Source organism: Canis aureus, chromosome 6 (genome assembly GCF_053574225.1).
Source record: "Canis aureus isolate CA01 chromosome 6, VMU_Caureus_v.1.0, whole genome shotgun sequence".
In the NCBI taxonomy this organism is placed as follows: domain Eukaryota; kingdom Metazoa; phylum Chordata; class Mammalia; order Carnivora; family Canidae; genus Canis; species Canis aureus.
Window position 1 is genome coordinate 38,068,729 of NC_135616.1, and position 24,365 is coordinate 38,093,093.

The 24,365-nt window shown below is 47.7% G+C and overlaps 2 protein-coding genes across 3 annotated transcripts; both read right to left on the bottom strand.

The window, feature by feature from the left end:
- Positions 1-5,430: 5,430 nt before the first annotated feature.
- Positions 5,431-12,296, bottom strand: CFAP141 (cilia and flagella associated protein 141). The gene is made up of 4 exons (XM_077900835.1): positions 12,002-12,296; positions 11,699-11,739; positions 6,193-6,322; positions 5,431-5,678 (listed from the first exon to the last, which is right to left on the bottom strand). Exons 1-4 carry the CDS (start codon positions 12,032-12,034, stop codon positions 5,577-5,579), a joined length of 306 nt encoding a protein of 101 aa, XP_077756961.1. The 5' UTR covers positions 12,035-12,296; the 3' UTR covers positions 5,431-5,576.
- Positions 12,297-12,694: 398 nt separating this feature from the next.
- On the bottom strand, positions 12,695-24,308 carry LTAP1 (lipid transport auxiliary protein 1). 2 transcript variants are annotated; one of them, XM_077900833.1, is made up of 7 exons: positions 23,910-24,300; positions 23,455-23,556; positions 18,751-18,868; positions 18,480-18,533; positions 17,068-17,234; positions 16,921-16,979; positions 12,695-13,615 (listed from the first exon to the last, which is right to left on the bottom strand). In XM_077900833.1, the coding sequence occupies exons 1-7, from the start codon at positions 23,973-23,975 to the stop codon at positions 13,420-13,422; spliced, it is 762 nt and encodes a 253-aa protein (XP_077756959.1). In that variant the 5' UTR covers positions 23,976-24,300; the 3' UTR covers positions 12,695-13,419. The 2 variants fall into 2 exon arrangements, with proteins under 2 accessions (XP_077756959.1, XP_077756960.1); XM_077900834.1 differs by lacking the exon at positions 23,455-23,556 and having other exon boundaries at positions 23,910-24,308.
- Between the last annotated feature and the right edge of the window lie 57 nt (positions 24,309-24,365).

Genomic DNA, 24,365 nt, shown 5'->3' on the forward strand with positions numbered 1-24,365 from the left:
TTCCAGCTCCTTCCATCCCATTATTGTTCTCCCTGGGGAAGCAGGGGTGAGACACTTTGATGGACTGACATCACCAGCAAAGAAAAATTAGGGAACAGCTGAGGCTGATTTTAGACAATGGAAAGTGGGGGCAGGGAGAGGTTCTCCCTGACCCTGAAACTTTCCACTCTCCATACAGCTCTGTGGGTGTTTTAAAAGAACAAGGCACAGGGAGAAGGAGAACACTGACAGGGGGGGCACCTGGGTGGCTCAATGGTTGAGTGTCTGCCTTCTGCTCAGGTCGTGACCCTGGGGTCCTGGGATCAAGTCCCACATCGGGTCCCTGTGGGGAGCCTGCTTCTCCCTCTGCCTGTGTCTCTACCCCTCTCTGTGTGTCTCTCATGAATAAATAAAATCTTAAAAAGAGAGGGAGAGAGAGAGAGAGAGAGAGAGAAGCGTACTTTGGCAATTCCAGATGGGTGGTTCTCGTCCAGAGGGTCCCAGTTACCCTTCTGTTTCCCCATTACCCTTACCCTGCTATAATGGATGCTGGTCAGACTCCACTGGTTGACTTTTACCTTTTGATTCCCAGTATTCAGGAACCTTGAGTAATAGTGAAGAGGGAGGTCACTCCTGATCCTTGACAAGTCCCCCAGATCCCCAGATCAAATTACTGTGCTATTTCAAGAGTCTCTAATTGGCAGGGAGACATCATTCCTCCCCCTTAAGAGCCACAGGGATGGAGTGAGCAGTGAAGGTTGGTATCTGGAAAGCCCTCCCAGAGCTTAAAGTGCGGTGGGGGAAAGAAGCAGGGGAGGGTCAGAGTCTTCTGGGTAGGGTCATGCCCTCTGTTTGCCAACAGGGATCTTTAAGTAGAACTTTCATACCCACACTGACCAAGCTCTGTGCTGCTCTCCACTCTCCTAGCTCTCTGTTCCCTCCTTACCCCCACCTGACCTTCCTACTAACACACACTCATCACAATCACATCACCCTCATGATCTCTGTTCTCCCTGGCTTCTTTCCAGGCCATGTCATTCTTCCACTTGGAGCCTCTTACTGACAGGTGGCAATTGATCCCAGTATACCAGCACCATACAATCTGAGAATATGCCCGGGGAGAGAAGGGCACTATTCAAGATGACCAAAGCTATCAGAAAAGAACATGAAGGGTTCCAAGTAGTCATATGTCAAGGATTGATGGCTATCGTTAATATTAAGCCCCAGCAGTGGGGTAACTGAGACACCCACCAGGGCACAGGGTAAAACTGGAGTCCACTATTAGGAGCTTCCAGTCACTAGAGGTAGATGGGCAGCTAGACCATCAATTGACTCTTCAAGGAAAGCAGAAAAACCACAGCCCCTCACTGCAAGATGAGTGAACAAGGAGGCCCCAGGGATAGGAAGCAATAGTCCATAAGGGTCAGGGCAGTGTTGAATAAGGAGGAAAAACGTACAAGGACAGAAGATGAGAGATCCATCCCTTCTAGTACAAGGGAAAAATACAGAGAGATTCAATACTCAAACTCCAGCCCTCGCACTCCCACACTAGCTCTCCAGCTTAATATTGATACCCACATACATTGCCGCCACTAGCTTTCCAAAGGAGTCCTGGAAATAAACGGTTCAGTCAGAGCCCCAGAGCCCCAGAGGTTGATGCCAAATTGCCCACTGCTGTAAGAATATGTTCGATATTTAGTTGATTCCTAATTAAACAACCCAATATCAAACATATCACACAGAAGCAGGCAGGAAAGCTTTAGTGGTCATTTGCCTCCCTCCCCTCCAGCCACCAAGCATGGCTAGATGGCAAGCCATATCCTTAGGGAAGGACACTGAACCCTGCTCTTCACCTCCCAAGATAGCTGGCTTTTACTCATCTGCCCTTCGTGCCATCCCTATATCAACTCCTCTCCTACCAGTGCCTGGCCTTTGCTGGATCACGTTAGCCTAAACCAGGAAGCGTACCTGGCAGAGCTCCACATCCGAGCTCCTATCCTTAACAAGGGCTCCCACACAGAGCCTCTCCCCCTCATGTCATGACCACAGTGCTGAGAGCCAGCCTGGCCACCTGCTCCCCTCATCCTCCTTCCCACTGCCTTGAGGCTTTCCGGGGGTTGGGGGCAGGGGGCTTGCACATCCTGATTTACCTTTCCAACAGAACACTTAATCTTCCAGATCACCCCCAGCAAACGCTGAGAGCCTTCCAGCTGACCCCCTCCTAGAATCCTCCCACCTCAAATATGACAGAAAAGTAGCCAGAGAAACTTCCAGAATGCCTGGCTGCTTCCTCCCATCATCTTGTCCCTTCTCACCTTCTCCCCATGTCTTGCAGGCACCTTTAAGGTCACCCTTGGGTGTCCAGAAGAGAAGAGTGGCCTGTCTCATTGGCAGGCTCCAGCCTAGGCTCCAGAGGTTTATGGTCTCCCCTGCCGGGTAGAATGGAATCAGGGGAAGAACCCCTCTGCCAGAAAGAAGCCTGCAGTTCTTAGGGCTCTTGTCTTCTGGAACATTTTACACCAAGAATTCCTGGCCTGGCTTCTCTAAGAGTCTTCCCTCATGGGATCCAGCCTGGTTCCTTTCTGGGGGATTTTTCTTCTGAAGAGGATCAGATCTGTTGAATGTCATGCGGCAGGCAGATGCTTCTCTCTACTGTGGCAGAAAGGAGCCCAAGTTATAGCCGCACAGGGCAGGCAGGGGGCTCGGGTGGAAGTGCAGGGGTGGGAGGAGGGGGCTCTGTTTCAGCCCCAGGCTTGTTCCATGTGTCCTTGTTCCCATTAGTCTGGATTCCCGCCCCCCCTCACCCCAACACATCCCCCAACGGCACAGTGCCCTTGATGTAGATCAATAGCTTGTCCGAAGGCCTAGTCAATTCCCATTCTGTGGCCCCTGCCTTCCAGGGAAGACAGACACAAGGGCATCCAAGCCCAAGGTAGCCCTGTGCTCTTGTCCCCACTCCTTTGTGGCTCCTGCTGGGCCTGCATCAGTTCTGCCTTTGTGGCCACCTTTCTTACCCCAAAGCCCACATTTAGTTCCTTTCTCTGGGAACCTGGACTACCCCGAGGGAGCTAGAGGCTGGGAAAGGACCAGCAGGAGTTGAAGGGACTTGGTGTTTGGGGCACCAGGGGACGGAGGTAGTGAGTGTTGGTGTAGAGGAGACTGAGTCCAGGCATCCCTAGGCAGGAACAGCATACCTAGGATGAAGGAACGCACAGGGCAGAGAGGCAGGCCTCACGTGAAAGCTTTCTCGCTCTCCTGCAAGTGCCTTCTGTGTAGCCCCTCTGAGCCAGAGATGGGTCAGGAACTAGCCATAGAGGAAGAAGGGGGTGGCTGGGTGTGATGGGGTGAAATAGTTGATGTGATGAGAGCAGACAGAGCAGACAGAGGGGACTGGGGGAGACGGGCTCCCGAGGGGCCAGCCTGCCAATACCCAAGCCAGCCTAGCACTGACAAGCCCTGGGGACAGAGGCCAAGGTCGGGGAGGCAGAGGGGGCAGGGTGTTCTGTGGATGCCCTGAACTGCGGAAAGGGGAACTAAGGAGATGCCAAGGAGTGTGGTGGGGGGATGGGGAGCAGCCAGGTAGCAGAGAGGAAATAAAGAGGGGAAGAAGTATCCCAGGGCAGGAAGTCATCACGATGGCTGACCATTCATTGGACATCAGATGCCACCTCTCTACAGAGTGCTTTATTTAATCCCCAGTGAGGGGGGTGTCACCTCCATTTTATAAACAAGGAACCATGACGCAGAGAGTTAAGGCAGCACGCCCCAAGCCACACAGGGAGTAAGTGACGGAGGCCAGATCCGGACCCAGATCTGCTGGGTTCCATGAGACCAAGGCCAGGCTCTCCTGGGGGCATGGAAGCTGCAGATGGGGGTGGATGCCGGGCGCAGATAAAGCCGGGGGGGTGCACAGGCTAGGATGTGAACAGAGGGGTTCGGGCGAGCGGGAGCCCCGGCCTCCAGCTGCAGGTCAGATCCCGGCTGAGTGTGCCCACTTCTGTCCCTGGCAATGCAGTTACCTCACCTCCCCTATTTATCTTAGAGAGTGACGGGAAGGTGGAGGGGCAGAGGGAGAGAATCCCAAGCCGACTCCCTGCTGAGGACGCAGGGCTTGATCCAAGGACCCTGACATCATGACCTGGACACCCCAGGCGCCCCTCACTTTCCTTCCTTGTCCATGCCCACCTTCCCAACAACCCCACGGCCCCAGGTCTTGTTGGGTACAGGAACTTGGGAGTCATTGACTAAAGACACTTGGGAAACAGGGTGATGGAGGCTGGAGGATGAGCAGATGCACAGGGCAGAGAGGCAGGCATGGGATGGAGTGACACCTCAGCACCACCAGGGGTGGCCAGGGTCACAGGGAAATCAGAGAGGGAAGGGGAGGATTCCTACCATTTGTCCAGCACTAGGCTTGCTCTCTGCATACATTATCTTATTTAATTCTCATAATGATCCTGTGAGATGGAAATTATTTCCTCCACTTTCAGAAAAGGAAAGTGAGGCTCAGAGAATTACCTTACACAGGGTGAGGACAGTTCAGGGATGAAGCTGGACTCTGAACCCACATGATTCCAAAGCCCATACCCTTCTCTATACCTGCTGCTTCTGTGCCCAGAGGTGGGGTGTGGAGGGAGAAAAGGAGCGGGCTCTGACAAGAACTGCACCCTGGAAGGTGGAGCCAGATGAGGGGCAGGGGCAGGGAGGGGAGGGGAGATGGGAGTTGTGCAGCACATGCACATAGCCCCCTGGAGTGCAGGGGGGTGCCAGGTTAGTATGCAGAGGATGAGTCGCCAATGAGGACACAGACAGCAGGTGAAGGAACAGGGACAGAGGCCTGGTGGTGTCCCTGCACTTTGTTAAAGCTGCACAATGCGGATCCCTCAGGCTTGCCTTGTGGTTTGATGTGAAGTGGATCTCCATGGTCTACAAACATATGTGATCCATCAGTACTTAGAATTCTTCAGAATTTGAATGTCCTTAGATGTAACATGCTCTTGGCAGTTCACCATAAATGTCACTGCTCCCCACTTCCCTCCGCCTGCTAGTTTCCCTGCCTCACTGCCCAGGGCACTTCAGTTTGGAGCCCTGTCAATTGGCAAGGGTGGGAAAGGCAGGAATTTGAATTAAAAGAGAGATACCTGTCCTGGGTCTCATGACTCCAGACTTCCCGACACCCAAGCACAGGGGCCCTGTGGGTAAACAGCCACACTTAGAGATATTTGCCCAAGAAGACAGAAAGACCAGGGACGCCTGGGTGGCTCAGCAGTTGAGTGTCTGCTTTTGGCTCAGGGCATGATCCCAGGATCCAGAATCAAGTCCCACATTGGGCTCCCTGCAGGGAGCCTGCTTCTCCCTCTGCCTATGTCTCTGCCTCTCTCTCTGTGTCTCTTGTGAATAAATAAAATCTTAAAAAAAAAAAAAAAGACAGAAAGACCAGAGGAAATGACATCTGAGCAGCAGTGAGCAAAACCCACGAAGTTGTTTTAAGGTTACAGCTATGAATAAACATTGTCCAAACAATGAAGATTTAGGGCTGAAGAACGAGCGTATGTCTACAGTCGAGCCTTTGAGAGCCAGCTTTGTCTCAGCTGCCATCAGAGTCTCTCCACATAAAATGCTTTGCCCATCTGACTTAGCTCCTGCTTGTACTGCCGATGCTCCTTTGCAAACAGCTGGTGCAGGGCCGCTTGACGGACCTGGCGGGGAGGGCAGAACACAGTGTCAGGTTTGCTTTCTGCCTGCCCTCGTCCTCACTCTCCCCCTGGTAGCTTTCCAGCTTGTGTCCTCTTGTGGATTTGGATTTAGCAGGGACATAGAGCTGGGCAGTAGCAGAGAGGCTGCACCGCCAGAGGGGAAGCCCACCCAATTTTTTTCTGCATGGATGAAGCCCCATGTTCAGCAAATAGTTGCTGAGAGCACCGGGAACCATGAGCTCTGCTAGGCACCTAGGAAAGAGAGGCTCTAGGAGGCCAGTGAGCAAGGACACTGAACAAGGACGAGTCTGCGCTCTGGGACGTGAGAACGTGCCACTTGCCACTGAATGCAAAGAGCCACTTCATGAAGAAGGTCACATCTCTGGTGTAGTGCTGAAACCCTCAGAGGCAGATGAGGTGTGTGAGTAATGGCAGCCACAAAGAGTCTGGGAATCCAGTGGGCATTGGCACAGGGTAATAGTGGATGAGGCTTCAAGTCACCCTTGCTAGAACTCACCATCAGTAGCTGCTTGTTGGCCAGTGCCAACTCCTGTCCCATGGTGTCCTGCATCCTTAGGGTAGCATACAGGTTTCTCCTCTGGCTCAGTGTCATCTGCCACATACAGCGAGTATGTGAATTTCGCCACCTGCCCCAGATACAGAAGTAGGAGCTAGATGGGTTAGTGAGGAATGGAGATACAAACCCTATTGGTGAGGCCACTTTCTTCCCAGAACCTCCATGCCAATGTCAGAAGATGGCAAACTCCTTGAAAGGGTAACTAGAACTAACTTAGAACCCTAGTCTATGTTGAATATGCAGGCCATTTAATCATAACAGCCATGCGTCAGATACCAAATTTTGCATCATACCATGAGAAAACAGAGTTAGGTAAGGTACCCAAGGTCACTTAATGGCAGACGTGGGTATCAAATCCAGTGTAAGAATTAATACCTTCTGTTATACCATGATTCTCAATCTTAGCTAGACAGATTCTGGAATCATTTGGTAAGGTGCGTTTTGTTGTTGTTATTTTAGATTTTATTTTATTTATTTATTTTTATTTTTATTATTTTTATTTCATTATTATTATTTTTTTTAGATTTTATTTTTGAGCAATCTCTACACCCAGTGTGGGGTTCAAACCCACAACCCCAAGATCAAGAGTTGCATGCTCCACCAACTGAGCCACCCAGGCATCCCCAGGTTGCTTTTTTTCTTTTTTAAGATTTTATTTAGAAAGACCAAGCAGGGGGAGGAACAGAGAGAGGAACAAGCAGACTGCACCGAGCAGGGAGCCCAATATGCAGCTTGATCCCAGGACCCTGAGATCACAATCCAAGCTGAAATCAGAAGTCAGCTGCTCAATCGATGGAGCCACCCAGGTGCCCCTAATACAGAAGACAATTATGCATTTCTCTCTCTCTCTCCCCCTCTCTCTCTCTCTCTCACACACACACACACCACATCTTCTGCTCAGATAAATCCTGTTGAAAAATTTTAAAAAACATTTTATTTTTATTTTTTTTTAGAGAGGGGAGAGGGGCAGAGGCAGTGGGAGAGAAAGAATCTTAAGCAGATTCCACATTGAGTGCAGAGCCTGAAGAAGGTCTTGATCTCACTGATGTAGTTTTGGAATGTTGGGAAGGTCCAGAGCCAATGGCCTAGAAAGAATTCTTGAGAAGTCTTTGGTGCAAAATGGTGGTTTTATTAAAGCAGAGGGTGGGCTGGGGGGCAGGGGAGAGACACCAGACCTTGGGCGAAAAAGCTGCTGCCCCAGGTTTGTGAGGGGTCAATGATTATAAACATTGGGGTTGGGTGAGGTAAGGAAAAACAGAGGGCTTTTTTTTTTTAATTTTTTAAAAATTTTTATTTATTTATGATAGTCACACACACACACACAGAGAGAGGGGCAGAGACATAGGCAGAGGGAGAAGCAGGCTCCATGCCGGGAGCCTGACGTGGGATTCGATTCTGGGTCTCCAGGATCGCGCCTTGGTCCAAAGGCAGGCGCTAAACCGCTGTGCCACCCAGGGATCCCGTGACACAGCGGGCTTTTTTAAAGAACTTTCATCTGCTAAAGAAGACTCACAGGATACTGGAGGCCTTGCCATTGTCGAGTTAAGGCTGTTTTTCCCTCTAGGAAAGCATTAACATTAAGACATTTGGGAGCTTCCTTCTGGAAGTGAGGTTATTGATAAAAACGCCTTTTTCTTGTAAATCACTAAGAAAATTGTAAATTTTGTTTTTTTTTTTTTTTTTTTTTTAAATTTTTATTTATTTATGATAGTTACAGAGAGAGAGAGAGAGAGGCAGAGACACAGGCAGAGGGAGAAGCAGGCTCCATGCACCGGGAGCCCGATGTGGGATTTGATCCCGGGTCTCCGGGATCACGCCCTGGGCCAAAGGCAGGCGCCAAACCGCTGCGCCACCCAGGGATCCCGAAAATTGTAAATTTTGTAAATTGAGGGAGACTCCAGTCCTGCAGGATTGTAATCTCTATAAATTAACCATTTGGTTTTCCCTCCCTTAGTGCAGGGCAGCCAGGGGATGTCACACATATCCCACCTGGAAGTTGGGGGGACTGTGGGGTGTCAGCCTATGCTTTGTCCTCAGCTTGCTTTCTGATCTCTCACCATCATGACCCTGAGATCACTGATCCGAGCCAAAATCAGGAGTCGGGTACTTAATCATCTGAGCCCGTAAAGATTTTAAGTCATCTCTACGCCAAGTGTGGGGTTGAACTCAGTCCCAAGATTAAGTTATGTGCATGGGATGCCTGGGTGGCTCAGCTGTTGAGCGTCTGCCTTCAGCTCAGGGCATGATCTCAGAGTCCTGGGATCAGGTCCCACATCGGGCTCCCTGTGAGAAGCCTGCTTCTCCCTCTGCCTGTGTCTCTTCCTCTCTATCTGTGTCTCTCATGAATAGGTGGATAGAGACTTAAAAAAAAAAAAAAAAAAAGTTATGTGCTTCACCTACGAAGCCAGTCAGGCGCTCCCGCCCTGTTGAAATTTTTTTAAAAAATCAAGTATTCTTTTTACAGATGATAGAAAATTTAACCCATATAGAAATATACTGAGAGTCGCAGTCGTGCTCTCTGAGTTCCTGTCTTCCTGCCCACGCTGCCCAGATGGCCTCCCGCAACTGCCACCCAGCGGCTGCCAACAAAGGTGCTGCCTGGGACCCTGTGGGCAAGAGGCTGCATGAGGAGCTTATGTCCCTCACGGATGTCTGGCAACAAAGGAATTTCTGCCTTCCCTGAATCAGACCTTTTCAAATGGGTGGGGACCATCACAGAACAGCTGGCAATGTGTAGGAGACTGAGGTACAAGCTCTCCTTGGCGCTCCCAAGGGGCTCCCCTTACAAGTCGCCCACAGTGAAGTTTTTCACGTCTGCTACCACCCCAATGTGGACACCCAGGGTCACACCTGCCTGGACATCCTGCAGGACAGGTAATCTGCCGTGGGTGACGTTAGGACCACTGCTATCCACTGAGAGCCTTCTGGGAGAAACCAACACTGATAGCCCTATGAGCTCCAGAAAAACCCATGGTCTTTCAGATGTACCTGCAAGAAACCTCAGAGCAGGTCTCCAGCCAAGAACCCTGACTATGGACTGTCTCTCCTTAAAAAAGCGCTGTCTTTTTATTTTTTCCTTAGATGTTCTGTCCTTTCATTTCTGCCTGGGATTTTGCTTTCTAAGCTGTGGTATCATCTTTGTTTTGTTTTTTATTAATTTTTTTAAGATTTTATTTATTTATTCATGATAGACACACACACAGAGAGGCAGACACACAGGCAGACGGAGAAGCAGGCTCCATGCAAGAAGCCCGATGTGGGACTCGACCCCGTAACTTGGGGATCATGCCGAGCCAAAGGCAGATGACCAACCCTGAGCCACCCAGGTGTCCCTGTTTTTTAAATGAAGTCTCTGGTTGAACAGTTGTGATATATTCAATAAATACACTGTGTTTAAAAAAAAGGGTGGGGAGGTGCCTGGGTAGCTTAGTCAGTGAAGCATCTACCTTCAGCTCAGGTCATAATCCCAGGGTTTTAGGATCAAACCTCATGGCGGGCTCCCTGCTCAGCAGGGAGTCTGCTTCTCCCTCTCCCTCTGCTGCTACCCCTGCTTGTGCGAGCTCTCTCAAATACATAAAATCTTCTTAGAAAATTTTTTAAAAGAGGGCTGGCTCGGTTGGTGGAGCATGTGGCTCTTGATCTTGGTATCATGAGTTTGAGCCTCATGCTGGTGTAGAGATTACTTAAAATCTTTGGGGTGCCTGGGTGGCTCAGTTGGTTAAGTGTCTAACTCTTGACTTCAGTCAGGTAGTGATCTCAGGGTTGAAATCCAGCTCCTGTCAGACTCCGTGCTGGGTGTGGAACCTGCTTGGGATTCTCCCTCTTCTTCCCCCTCTAACCCTTCCTCTCCCTCCCTCCCTCCCTGTCAAATAAATAAAACGTTAACAAAAATAAAATAATAAAATCTTAAAAAAATACACTAAATGAAAAGTGAAATCTTTCTTCTTTTGTTCCAGTTCTCAACAAAGCTGTATTTGTGTATACTTCCAGAATATTTTACTATCATATACCACTATTATTACCTACCATGAATTCATATATTTACGTAAATACTATTATCTAACAACTTGGACTTTTTCTTCCAGCACAGAGAATTGCTTCATTCTGTGTAAAAGCTGCCTAGTATTTTTTTTTAAATTTTTTATTTATTTATGATAGTCACAGAGAGAGAGAGAGAGAGAGAGAGAGGCAGAGACATAGGCAGAGGGAGAAGCAGGCTCCATGCACCGGGAGCCCGATGTGGGATTCGATCCCGGGTCTCCAGGATCGCGCCCTGGGCCAAAGGCAGGCGCCAAACCGCTGCGCCACCCAAGGATCCCTGCCTAGTATTTTTATATCATAATTTAACCAGCTAGATTGTTTCCACTTTTTAGTTTTTTTGGTTTATTTTTTAAAAGTAATCTCTACCCCCAACATGGTGCCTGAACTCACAACCCTGAGATCAAGAGCTGCCTGCTCCACCGATTGTGCCAGCCAGGTGCCCCCTTTTTTACTTTTATAAACAATGGCTGTCTAGAACACTCTTGTGTCTGTACAATCTTGAGTCTTTGCTGGTGTGTGTATATATATATGGTAAACTTCTAGAAATATAGTTGCCAGTTCCAAGGATGTGTGAATTTTGAGATCTTAAGTTTTGACAGATTTCATCAAAGTGTCTTTGTAAAAAATCTCCATCAGTCTGGACTCCCATTAAAATTATATGCAGTTGCTCCCTCATATCCTAATTGCTAGCTCTGCGTATAACCATCTGCAAAGCCTCAGAAAACTGGCTTATCCTACCTGATCGCAGACCATCATAGTCAGAATTTTCTAGATTAAGACCTGAGCACATGTCTTTTAAAAAGCTTCATGGTGAAAAAGAGATGACATATAGCCTAGTCTTCTCATTCACTCACTCACCAAATACTTACTGCAGGGGCGCCCAGGGGGTTCTGTCAGTGAAATGTCTGCCTTCAGCTCAGGTCATGATTCCACAGTCCTGGGATCGAGCCCCATATCATCGGGCTCCCTGCTCAGTGGGGAGTCTCCCTTTCCCTCTGTCCCTTCCCTGCTCCTGCTCTCTTTCAAGTAAATAAAATCTTAAAAATAAAAATACAGCATACCTATCACATAATTAACAAAGCAAATACTTGCATTCTCCTTAACAAATAAAAGAACAAAAAGTCGACCTGATTTCCCTTCAGAGAATAGGAAGAAAGGGACAATAAAATCACCATGTGGGTAGCAGGACCTAGTGGGCACTGGGAGGCTGTCCCTGAAAAGGGCTGCTTCCTGCCCCCACCCCCACTTCCTTCTCAAGGAGCCCCAAACTAGAACGAGGACCAGGAGGAGTACGAGGACCAGGATGAGGACGAGGCCGATCTGAGAGGTGGCTGGAAGGGACGTGTCATGAGAGGGTGACAAGGTCAAGTGGACAGGTAAGGGAAGGGGTAGAAGCAGACATTACCTGTCAACCATCTTCTTAAATCCCTGGACCCTTTGAAAACTCTGCAAGAAAAGCAAGTTGCTCATGTCCCTTGATGTCCAGCACCCCGTCCCCAGCACCTTTCCCTGAGGGCACATGGGCTTTTGTTTCTTGACGGAGAATGGCCACTTCCTAGGGAAGTGAGGACAAAAATGCTACTCCTTTCAGAAGGGATCAGAGAAAACATGCGGAAGGAGCTGGTAGGGAACGACCAGCAGTTACAGCATGGGCCCCTCAGGAAACCGTCTGCTTCTGGTCAGCTAGCCCCCTTCCTCCTCTGCATACCTCTTCTACTTTCATTGTCTTTTCCACAGACATGTTCCCAAGCTGGCGGGACGTGAGACGCGAAACAGGCTCTCCTTTCTGTCCAATGGGTCACCCAGGACTCAGTAGTCATAGTAACACATTCTCCTCCAACAAAACATTGAGCCTAGGACTTGATTGGTCACCTGGCCTGTTGCCCTGGAGACCTGAGGTGAATCCTGGTTCTCCTGCCTTCTATTAGTGACACAGGCCATTTTAGAAGCAAGGACCATAGTCCCAATTTTAGGACTTTTGTGGGGTCTCTGTATGATCCTAGGTCCAAAGAACACCTGAGTGGCTCAGTCTGTTAAGCATCTGATCCTTTTTTTTTTTTTTCTTTTTCAATTTATTTATTTATGATAGTCACAGAGAGAGAGAGAGAGAGGCAGAGACACAGGCAGAGGGAGAAGCAGGCTCCATGCACCGGGAGCCCGATGTGGGATTCGATCCCGGGTCTCCAGGATCGCGCCCTGGGCCAAAGGCAGGCGCCAAACCACTGTGCCACCCAGGGATCCCAAGCATCTGATCCTTAATCAGGATCTCAGGGTCCTGAGATGGAGCCTCCTGTCAGGCTCCACCCTCAGTGGGGTTATCTGCTTCTCTCCCTCTGCTCACATACATGCACATTCCCAAATAAATAAATCTTTAAAAAGAGAATAACTATAAAAAAATGAATCATGTTTTTAATTACTCATTTTATTAAATAATTTAGAATGTCAGAACCATACGTTGGTCTGACATTTCTTCACTGTCCCATAAGCACCCCAAGTAAGTGGGGGGATGGGATTAGGATAGGTGCCAACATTCCCTTTTCATTTATTCAAGACAGTATGGAAAGAAAGCACAAGGGCAAATCCTTGCATGTCAGGGAGGTTGTGTTAATGTTTCCCCACACACCAGTTTAAGTGGAGAACCAGGCAAGCCACTCCACATTGATCTCACGGCCTCACGAGACCTCCCCACTAGTTCGTGTCTGTCTTTCCTGCCAATCACCTCTAAGAGAGCTCAAACCCAAATGGTCCCCATTCAGCTGTGCATGAAGGGGTAGACATGGAAGACACCAAGCCCAACCACCCCAACTCTCACTCAGGATTATTTATAGTCTGGAAAATGGAAAAAAAGGGCAAATGAACTATAATCAAAACCAAGTGAGGATTTTTAAGGAAGCATTAATGGAACATTAAGAAAAACATCTGAATTCAACTCCAGGAAAAAGTACTACCAAAGGAAAATAAAGTCCTGACTCTCTGAAACTGACTGTAAGAACAGGCTGAAGAACGATTCTCTAGGAATGAACCCTAAAAGTGCTGGACACGGTGGCACTTCGGCTGACCTGGGCCCACAAGCCAGATGACCCGAGGCCACTGGCCCTGCCAGCAGCAGCAGCGTCCATCAGGCAGTCACAGTGTACTTTCCAAAGTGTTATAGTTGTCCTTAAAACTTTTCAACTCCAGGAAGTGCTTGGCACGTTTACTCTTCTGACTGGAGGGGAGGTATGTCACCTGGATGGTTGTCGGGGAGACTTCAGGAGACTGGGTTAGATCTTTGGCTGCCGACTGGTGCTGTCTCTGAGAGCTCCCGCTTCGTGCTTTGACCCTGGAGAATACAGAGAGGGCAGGTCGAGGACAGAACAAGGACTAGCACAAGAGTACAATTCAAAGCTTGTCCATTCTATATAAACGTAGCTATAGCCACAACTGATCCCATCCCATCTAAAAACTAGTTACTAAAATCCCATCTGATAGCTTGGAAGTAACAGAGAAACCAATTTTCCCACTGAGTCCCTGCCTCAACATTTTTTTTTTTAAAGATTTTATTTATTTATAGAGACACAGAGAGAGAGAGGGGGGCAGAGACACAGGCAGAGAGAGAAGCAGGCTCCATGCAGGGAACCCAACGTGGGACTCAATCCCGGGTCTCCAGGATCACACCCTGGGCTGCAGGCGGCGCTAAACCACTGCGCCACTGGGGCTGCCCCTGGCTCAACATTTTCTTCCTCTCACTATAAAGAAAACTTTAGGGCAGCCCGGTTGGCTCAGCGGTTTAGCACCGCCTTCAGTCCAGGGCCTGATCCTGGAGACCTGGATTGAGTCCCACATCAGGCTCCTTGCATGAAGTCTGCTTCTCTCTCTGCCTGTGTCTCTGCCGCTCTCTGTGTCTCTCATTAATAAATAAAATCTTAAAAAAAAAAAAAAGTTATTTAAAGAAAACTTTAAGTTCTGCCGATTCCTCTAATGCATGTATGCCACTAATATATTCCCAGTCCAAAAACAGTCCTTTGAAAACTCAACACCAAAAAATAAGAACAGGAGCAGCTACTGAGTACTTAGGACATGTTAGAATATTAAATTTGGTGTTTTACCAACATCTAACTTACTGATATCCCAGTATCTCTAAATGGTGGTAACATCCCCATTTTCCAGGTTAGGAAACGGCCTGAGGTCCCAAAGCTATCAAGTGACAGGGTTGGAGTGCAAATCTAAGTTTGCCAGGTTTCAGCGCCTATCCTCTTCACTAGACTCACTGAAAATTTCTAGAAACCAGCAATCAAGGACTGAATTTTTTTTTTTTTAATTTATTAAAGTGATCTTTAGGGGATCCCTGGGTGGCTTAGCGGTTTGGCGCCTGCCTTTGGTCCAGGGTGTGATCCTGGAGTCCCGGGATCAAGTCCCACATCAGGCTCCAGGCATGGAGCCTGCTTCTCCCTCTGCCTGTGTCTCTGCCTCTCTCTCTCTCTCAGTCTGTGTCTCTCATGAATAAATAAATAAAATATTAAAAAAATAATAAAAAAAAAAAAATAAAGTGATCTTTATACCTACCATGGGGCTTGAACTCACAACTCCAAGATCAAGAATCATGTGCTTGGGGTGCCTGGGTGGCAGTCAAGACTCTTGGTTTTGGCTCAGGTCATGATCTCAGGGTCCTGGGATACACCCCTCTTTGGGCTCCATGCTCAGCAGGGAGTCGGCTTGAGATTCCCTCCCTCTGCCCCTCCCACTTGTACTGTTTTTCTCTTTCAAATAAATCTTAAAACAAAACAAAACCCCAAAAAAGGAGTCACATGTTCTTCCAACTGGGCCAGCCAGGTACCACTTTTTATTTTTTAAGCTCTAAGCCCAAGGTGGGGCTTGAACTCATGGTTCCAAGATGACAAGTCGCATGCTCTACCAACTGAGCCTGCCAGGAACCCCAAGGACTGAATAAAACAAAAAACAAACAAAAGACAGACTTATTTATTTGAGAGAAAAAGAGAAAAGAGAATGTGCACACATACAGGGGTGAAGAGCAGAGCGAGATGGAGAATCTCAAGCAAACTCCCTGCTAAGTGCAGAGCCTGACACCTGCATGGGACTCAATCTCCTGACCGGACCCAAAAACAAGAGTCGGACACTTATATTACTGAGCCACCCATGTGTGCCCCCACGCCCAGGACTGAATTTTCAACAAAACTGTGGTAAAATACACACATTTACTACCTTAACCAGTTTTGTCTTCATTTTTTTTCCTTAATCAGTTTTAAATTTTTACAGTTCAGCAGCATTAAATACATTCATTGGCTGTGCAGTCATCTCTACCATCCGTCTCCAGAGCTCTTCTCATGCTGCAAAACTGAAGCTCTGTTCCCATTAAACCCTAACCCTCCAGCTCCTGGCATCCACCATCTCCTTCCTGTCCTTATGAATTCGATAAATCTAGGGACCCCAGATGAGTAGAAGCAGAAGGTACTCAAATAGGCTCCTTTGAGTGACTTCCGGACTAAGCCCCCTTCCTCATCCTCTCCCCTGCTCACTTTTACTCCTGTTTTGAGCAGTTTTTACTGGACCTTTAGCTTTTGGAACAAGGCAGTTTCTTTTTAAGGACATAGATAAGAAAGGATAGATATACTCCTCTTTTGAGAAAGAGCCATATTCAACACAGCAGAAAACAGAGGTGGTTCTTTTCAAGGCTGGTAACTAACTTTATTCTACATTGGTTTTCCCTTCCCACCCTTTTGAAATTTGCATAAACACCACCATGAAGCTACTGTTAGTGCACATTTAAAACTATGCCAGATGTGGGACGTCTGGGTGGCTCAGGGGTGGAGTGTCTGCCTTCAGCTCATGGCGTGATCCAGTGTCCTGGGATTGAGTCCCACATCAGGCTCCCCACAGGGGACCTGCTTCTCTCTCTCTCTTTTTTTTTTTTTAAAGATTTTATTTATTCATGAGAGACAGAGGGGGGGGCGGGGGAAGAGACACAGGCAGAGGGAGAAGCAGGCTCCATGCAGGGAGCCTGACACGGGACTCAATCCTGAGTCTCTAGGATCAGACCTTGGACTGAAGGTGGTGCTAAACTGCTGAGCCACCCGGGGTGCCCACTCTGTGTCTCTCTTGAATAAATAAAACCTTTAAAAAAATAAAACTATGCCAGACAAAAGTCGTGAATCCTGTAACACACACTCAACAGCTGATACTACTACAGTGATGCCCTTAGTTTCTGACAGGGTTCCCAATGCTGTTTAAGTGCTAATAAAAATAGATGGCACTGAGCTGTTACTTTTATCAGACCAAGACATTAAAAAAGATGACACTGAAACCCTAGAAGAGAAGGAATCTCTATACTAAATAACTTTATTCCCTTTATTGGTATAAATGTTACACCAATTCTGACAGTTCACTATTTTACTGAGCTAGTCCAAAAAACAAAACCACAAAAACAGGAGAAGGCACTAGAGAGGAGAGGCTTCCCCTTCTCTAAGCTTGTAGAGAAGCACATGCTCTCAGCTGTGAGGGAGAGGCAGGACCTGGCAGCTCATCATGGTGATTTTGTTACCACTGCTTAGGAAGGGCACCTCGCTGGGGGTGGGGGGCATAGCAGCACTCTCCAACCAGCCCCAACGACATAGTCTCCGCCACACTTACACGGTGGCAAGCTCACTCAGGGCCTCCTGGTAGCGCAGGTACTCACTCTGGCCAAAGACCTGAGGAAAGATGAAGGAAGAGTGAGACCCCCCTCAGGTTGCGGTATCCCTTTAGGTCCCTGAAGGAAAAAGTGGCCATCCCTCTTACCCCTGTCCCGTAGCGGGCTGTTTCATAGCCATCCAGCAAGGTATCAATGAGGGCTTTGCGTACACCCTTAAAAGGAGTACTAGTGTTCCGAAGATCTAGCAGGTAGGAGCGGAAATTCTTGCCCATTAAGGAACGGGGATGCCTGCCTTCAGCGTGAAATGGTATCTCTGTGGGGATAATAGATAATGATAACCCTTCCCCCATTTATTAGTCTTCCTAGTTATCACCCAAGTTAAGAAATGGGTCCAATGAGTGAATTAGAGGAAAATTCTAATAGAATGAAGACCAGACTCATAGAGCTATATCTGAGTGGTCATTTGGTGGTGACAACACAGCTATAACCTGTGTTATAACCTACACCAAAAGTACACAACAGTGTCTCTAATTTACCCTCCTACTCGCTCATCCTGGCTCTATAATATAAACCATGTTTTACGGGCAGCCCAGGTGGCTCAGCGGTTTAGTGCTGCCTTCATTCAGCCCAGGGCCTGCTCCTGGAGACCCGGGATCGAGTCCCACGTCGGGCTCCCTGCGTGGAGCCTGCTTCTCCCTCTGCCTGTGTCTCTGCCTCCCTCTCTCCCCCTGTTTGTTTATTTATTTTAAATATTTTATTTATTTATTCATGAGAAACACAGAAAGAGAGAGAGGGCGGCAGAGACACGGGCAGAGGGAGAAGCAGGCTCCATGCAGGGACTCGATCCCGGGTCTCCAGGATCAAGCCCTGGGCTGAATGAAGGCGGCACTGAACCACTGAGCCACCTGGGCTGCCCTCTCCCCCTCTGTGTCTCTCATGAATAAATAAGTAAAATCTTTAAAAAACAAACAAAAAAACCCCACAACAACCCCCCCTCCCAAAACCAGGTTTTAGCAGAGATGAAGCATATTTGACAATGGTCATAGAATAAAAAAAACCTAATAACCATTTATCTTGGTCTTACTGAAAAAGCAGAGATCACCTTTTTTTGGTGGAAAAACAAGCAAATCACCACCATCCAATCCAGTTCATGAAACAAAACAAGGGCAGCCCGGGTGTCTGAGCGGTTTAGCACCGCCTTCAGCCCAGGGTCTGATCCTGGAGACTCGGGATTGAGTCCCACATCAGGCTTCCTGCATGGACCCTGTTTCTCCCTCTGCCTGTGTCTCTGCCTCTCTGTGTGTCTCTCATGAATGAATAAATAAAATCTTAAAAAAAAAACAAAAAAAAAACAAAAACAAAATTCACTTACTGAAGAAATAACGTGCCTCCATCATTTCCTTAGACAAAATAATAACCTAGTACTCTCAAACTCTAGGAAATTCCTCCTGGCCAATGATGTACAAAAAGGACAAATTCTAGTATCTATAAAGTGGGTTCCTCCCTCTTCCCCAGGTGGGCTTTCAGAATTCTGACTATCCTGTTGGATAACCCTTACCAGAGGCACGGATGGCATCCAGAGCTTTCATCCTGTATAGATAGTTGTAGCAATCTGTTAAGAAAGAGACTGGTCATAGATATAACCCTCAGAAGACTCCCCAAACTCCAGCAAGCTAATAAGTTGCCTCCCCGTATCTGAAATATACCCAGCAACTGAGGAACCACAGATGCAGGTATTGCTAGCAGCTATGCTAACAGCTCGGAGACCAAAGGAATTCTGAACTTGTGGGATTCCTCACTGAAGCATCCTCCAAGAGCATGCCACATACTCTGATTTCCCTGGGTTTCCAGCTGTAGCAGTCTTGCATCACCATCTGCAAGGAGCTGAGGTTCATACTTGATATCTTGAACCCTGGATAGCCGGATATCAATCTCCTCTTTCAAGTCCTGTTCACACAGAGAAAACAATATACAACCATTTACTTTATACTCTGCTTTCCATCAACCTGGAAATGGGGCCGAGCAAGTGAACAACTAAGACAAAAGAAGCAGAAAAATAAAAATGCTCATCTGGCTGATAAAATTGCCAGGTAAGACTAAAAAATTTAAGGCTGGAATTAGGTTCTCTAAAAACTTCTCTAAACTGTACATTCCTTTTTTTAATTTTTTTTATTTTTTAAAGATTTTATTTATTTATTCACGGAAGACACAGAGAGAGAGAGGCAGAGACACAGGCAGAGAGAGTAGCAGACTCCATGCAGGGAACCTGACGTGGGCCTTGATCCTGGGTCTCCAAGATCATCACATCCTGGGCTGAAGGCGGCGCTAAACCGCTGAGCCACCGGGGCTGCCCCTAAACTGTACATTCCTAAGCTAGATCTTTTAACCTGCTAGAACTTAAGTTCTACAGTACCAATATTATTTCTGACTGGTTTAAAATCTTAGTTGGGTGTTACAAAGAACTTCCAGAAAAAGAAAAAATGGACAAAAACCGGGAGTCATAATCTACTCTAAATATCCGTAAGAGATGGGCAGCCAGGGTGGCTCAGCGGTTTAGCACCGCCTTCAGCCCAGGGCATGATCCTGGAGACCCAGGATTGAGTCCCACGTCCGGCTCCCTATATGGAGCCTGCCTCTCTCTCTCTCTGAGTCTCTCATGAATAAATAAAAATCTTAAAAAAAAAAAAAAAAAAAAGCCGTAAAAGGGATGCCTGGGTGACTCAGCAGTTGGGTGCTGGCCTGTGATTCAGGTTGTGATCTTGGGATCCAGGATAGAATCCCATATCGGGCTCCCTGCTAGGAGCCTGCTTCTCTATCTGCCTGTCTCTGCCTCTCTGTCTGTCTCTCATGAATAAACAAATACATCTTTAAAAAGTATATATCCATAAGAAAGCCTATATAGGGACGCCTGGGTGGCTCAGGGGTTGAGCATCTGCCTTCTGCTCAGGGTGTGATCCCAGGGGGGCCTGGAATAGAGTCCCCCATCGGGCTCCCCACAGGGAACCTGCCTCTCTCATGAATAAAAGAAATTAAAAAAAAAAAAAAAAAAAAAAAGCAAGCCTGTACATAATATATAATACCATAGGGGCCATTCTACCTGATGGACCACAGAACTTCTTAAGGCTTTCTTCTAGAGTCTATTAATCCTTTGAAACATTTTTTTCTGATTTTATTTATTTATTCATGAGAGACACAGAGAGAGGTAGAGACACAGGCAGAGGGAGAAGCAGGCTCCCTCTGGGGAGCCTGATGGGGGACTCGATTCTGATTCCCGGAATCCAGGATCACACCCTGAGCCCAAGGCAATCGCTGAGCCACTCAGACGTCCCTAAAGTTTATCAATCAATCATTTATTTATTTATTTATTTATTTATTTATTTATTTATTTATTTATAAGATTTTATTTATTTATTCATGAGAGACACACACAGAGAGAGATATGCAGAGACACAGGCAGAGGGAGAAGCAGGCTCCATGCAGGGAGCCTGACCTGGGACTCCATCCCGGGTCTCCAGGACCAGGTCCTGGGCTGAAGGTGGCGCTAAACCGCTGAGCCATCCGGGCTGCCCTCAATCCTTTTAAATAGGTAATTTACACCCATGGCTTAAAATTCCAAAAAAGTACTAAAGCCACCCCTCACTTACCCAGAACCACTGTTAATAGTTCCAAGTTCATGTCTCTTAAGAGCCTCAGCAGATTTTCTTCTAACTTTCACATTTATTTACTTAAACATTTTTTAAGATTTTATTTTAGAGTAAGTGCACGCTCGAGCAAGCACAAGCAGCAGGGAGAAGCAGCAGCAGGATTCCCACTGAGCAGGGAGACAAGGCACTCAATCCCAGGACCCTAGGATCATGACCCAAGCCAAAGGCAGACGTTTAACTAAGCCATCCAGGCGCCCCATATTTAAGTAGGCTCTACATTCAGCATACAGCCCAATGCAGGGCTTGAACTCAGAACCTGAGATGGAGACCTAAACTTGTGATAACTGACTGAGCTCCCCAGGTGCTCCTTGTTACTTTTTAGAAACTTTTAGAAACTTCCACTGTGAAATATATCAAGTGTGGAATACCTGTTACCTACATTTTAAGGAGCTGAAAAATCATTAAGACAAACATCTATAACCACTATCCTGTTTATGAACATGTTACCAATGACTCTGAAGCCTTGAGTGCCTATCCCTGACTGAATGCAACTTCCAACCTTAATTTGTCAAGAATCTCACTTTTCTTTACTATTTTATCACATTACCAACCTAAACTAGATGTTTAGCTCTGTCTGGTTTTGAACTTCACACAAATGGAAAAATATGTTTTGAATTCCTCTATAAATTGTCTTTTAAAATTTTAAACACTTTATATTGAGGTTGAACTTAAAGGAGATAAAATACATCCAACTTGGGTTGATGACTTTTGACAAATGAATACACCCATTCAACCACCACTACAGCCAAGATACAGAACACTTCCATCATCCCAAAACGTTCTACACTTCTACACGTCTCTGCAGTCAACCTCTCCTTCCCTGCTTCAGGCAACATTATGTACTATTGATATAGTTGTCTGTTGTAGAATTTCATAAAAAAGGACTGGAACAAAATGGTAGTTTTTTATGAATGGCCTCCTGTTTTTTTTTTTTTTCCACTCAGTATGTTTTTGAGGTTTACTCATGTTTGTGGCTTTTTTCATTCAAAAACAGTTTAGTGGGGATGCCTGGGTGGCTCAGGGGTTGAATGTCTGCCTTTGCCTTTGCCTCAGGGCGTGTGTGATCCCAAGGTCCTAGGATTAAGTCCCATATCAGGCTCCCTACAGGGAACCTGCTTCTCCCTCTGCCTGTGTCTCTCTCAATGAGTAAATAAAATCATAAAAAAAGTTTAATGTTTATATATTTGTTGCTTAGCTTATTCTTGTAGTATTCCAGAATATAAATACATTATAATAAATATGCTCAACTAGACATTTGGACTAAATTTCTTCTTGAAATATCACAATCACTAAAACACTCATACATGTCTTTTGGTACAATACTAGCAAAAAATTAATTTCTCTTAAGGTAAAAGTAGAACTGCTGCATTACAGATTAGGTACATGTGCTATCTTACTAGATCATGCCCAATTATTTTCCAAAGTAGTTTCACTTATTTGCATTTCCACCAGCAATAAATGAGAATCTAGATGAGAGAATTCTTTAAAGTAGAGGGAATCTTATCTCATGTAGTCCAGAGAGCTCCTAAATAAACTTTTGCCTGGATCATGATGTGCTGGAAGCCAGCCCTAAATCCCTCTTATAGAGCAGTTGGCATCTGGAGAACTGAGGGAATGTGGAAGAAGCTCTGTTGAGCGTTTAGGCCACAACACTTTAAGGTTTCCATGAAATACCTTAGCAAAGAACAAAAAGAGGAGGATTAGCAGCACCGGTTGATGAAAGGACACTGATCTAGGAGTTGAGGGAATTATGTACTAGCTTTAATTCTCCCAGTAGCCTGTTTTGTGACTCAAAAATTACTGCCTACTGTTAGATGTAGGCAGGGGCCTGCATTTTTTTTTTTTTAAGATTTTATTTATTTATTTACGAGAAACAGAAAGAGAGGAAGAGACACAGGCAGAGGGAGAAACAGGCTCCATGCAGGGAGCCCGACATGGGACTCGATCCCAGGTCCCCAGGATCACGGCCTGGGCCTAAGGCAGCGCCATACCTCTGAGCCACCCAGGCTGCCCCAGGGGCCTGCATTCTTGAAGCTTACAGTCTAAGCTGGGCATTAAACAAATTGACACACTCAAATTTGTGATAAATTAGTATCTAGAAAAATATCAGGATAGTATGAAAAAAATTAAGAGCACCTACTTCAAAATAAGCAATAAATATTCTTCTTTGGAGAAAAATCACATCTGAGCTGAGATCTAAAGGGCAAATCAGCTAGCGAGACGAGGAGGGAGATCACTAGGGCACAGCAAGGCACGTGCAGCTGGAGCCCAGCTAGACCTCTGGGAGGTAGGGAGCACCGCACGCAAGGGCGGGGGCCTCGCGTGCCTGTCGGACGGCAGAAAGCTACATACATGCAGGATTCAGCAGACATTTGGGAGAGAGAAAATTTCGCCTGTATTTAAACGCTGAGAGGAAACCAGTTTTCTGAGGAGAAACCGCAGACAAAAGACCACTCGCGGTCTGCACGCCCCGCGGCTTCCTCAGGTTCCTGTCACAGGAATGGGGGACTTGGACCTTCAGGAGAACCCTTGTATCCGGGCTAACAACCCCCCAACCCATCCCAAACGAAACCTGAGCAGGAAACACGACGCTCAACGCCGACTGTCAGCACAGAGCACATTAACCCGAGTCTTTCACTCCGCGAATGCGGATGGCGCCGGGCAGGAGCGCTAACCCCGCGAGTTACCCTTCCCTCTCCTCCCCTCCCCGCTCTCTCCAACCCGAGAGCGCCCGGGCCACTGACAAGCACAGCGCGACAGACTCATCCTCAAGGCAAAACACATCCCGTCCTGCGCCCTCCTGGGCCCTCCTGCGCCTGCAGGACCTACCTTGGGGGCATTGTGTCCCACAGGGACATGAGGTCCCCTTCGGGATTTCATTGCAAAGCGCATGATTTGTCTCTTCACAAAAATAAATAGCAGAACAAACACCTGTGCAAAAAGTGAAACAAGTACGGAATCTTTAATAACAAGACGATAAAACAAAACAGAACAAAACAAAACAAAACACGCCTCCGTTTTAAATGCCCAGATGCGGCTCTCACGGGTGCTTCGGGGACAAAGTGGGGTGGCAGGCTGCGGGGGTCGGGCTAGGCTCGGGGGGTCGGGTCCGGGGCAGGGCTCACGGCCCGGCGGGGGGCGGGGCGGCCGAGGCCGTGGCTTCGGTCCCCGGGTCTGGGAGGAGTCCAGGCCCAGAGAAGGTGCAGGAGAGTGGGTGGAGGTTGAAGACCAGGTCTCTCTTGGGTCAGAAGCGACGGCAGAAAGGGGTGGGGGAATCTCCTCACCAGGCTCCCGTAGGCCATCACCAGCACGACATTCACGCCGGACAGCCAGTTACTGCTGGACGCCATGGCCTCCCCACCCCGCACACAACTGCTCCAGGTCTCCCCGCCGCCTCGCTTCGTCAGCCTGGGCTCCGCCGAGGCACTGGCGCCGGGGCTCCCCAAAGCCCCCTGGCCATTTCCTCACAGAGAAAATCCAAGGCTGACCCGGCCTGAAAACATGGCGGACGACGGCCGAGGAAAGAAGAACGTCGCCTTCCCGCTCCCCTCAGCACGTGACCTAGACCCGCACCGGCCCCGCGAGCGGCGCGCGCGGAGGCGCCGAGCAACGCCAGGAACAGGAAACGGAGGCCGCCGTGCGTCACACGGCAGAGACGAGGCGAGCGCGCGGAGCCGCAGCGCAGCGGCTCCTGGCCAGGTGGCGCGCGCACGCTTGCGTGCGCGTCCCTTTTCGCGTCA

Coding starts and splice junctions, on each gene's coding strand:
- CFAP141 (XM_077900835.1), bottom strand. CDS start 12,034: ATGTCTGTGGAAAAGACAATGAAAGTAGAAGAG. Junction 11,740..12,001: donor AGACAATGAAAGTAGAAGAG/GTATGCAGAGGA, acceptor CTTTTCTTGCAG/AGTTTTCAAAGGGTCCAGGG. Junction 5,679..6,192: donor CCAACAAGCAGCTACTGATG/GTGAGTTCTAGC, acceptor CCTCCCCGCCAG/GTCCGTCAAGCGGCCCTGCA.
- LTAP1 (XM_077900833.1), bottom strand. CDS start 23,975: ATGGCGTCCAGCAGTAACTGGCTGTCCGGCGTGAATGTCGTGCTGGTG. Junction 18,869..23,454: donor TGGGACACAATGCCCCCAAG/GTAGGTCCTGCA, acceptor CTGTGTGAACAG/GACTTGAAAGAGGAGATTGA. Junction 16,980..17,067: donor CAGCCCGCTACGGGACAGGG/GTAAGAGGGATG, acceptor ATCTTTCCTCAG/GTCTTTGGCCAGAGTGAGTA.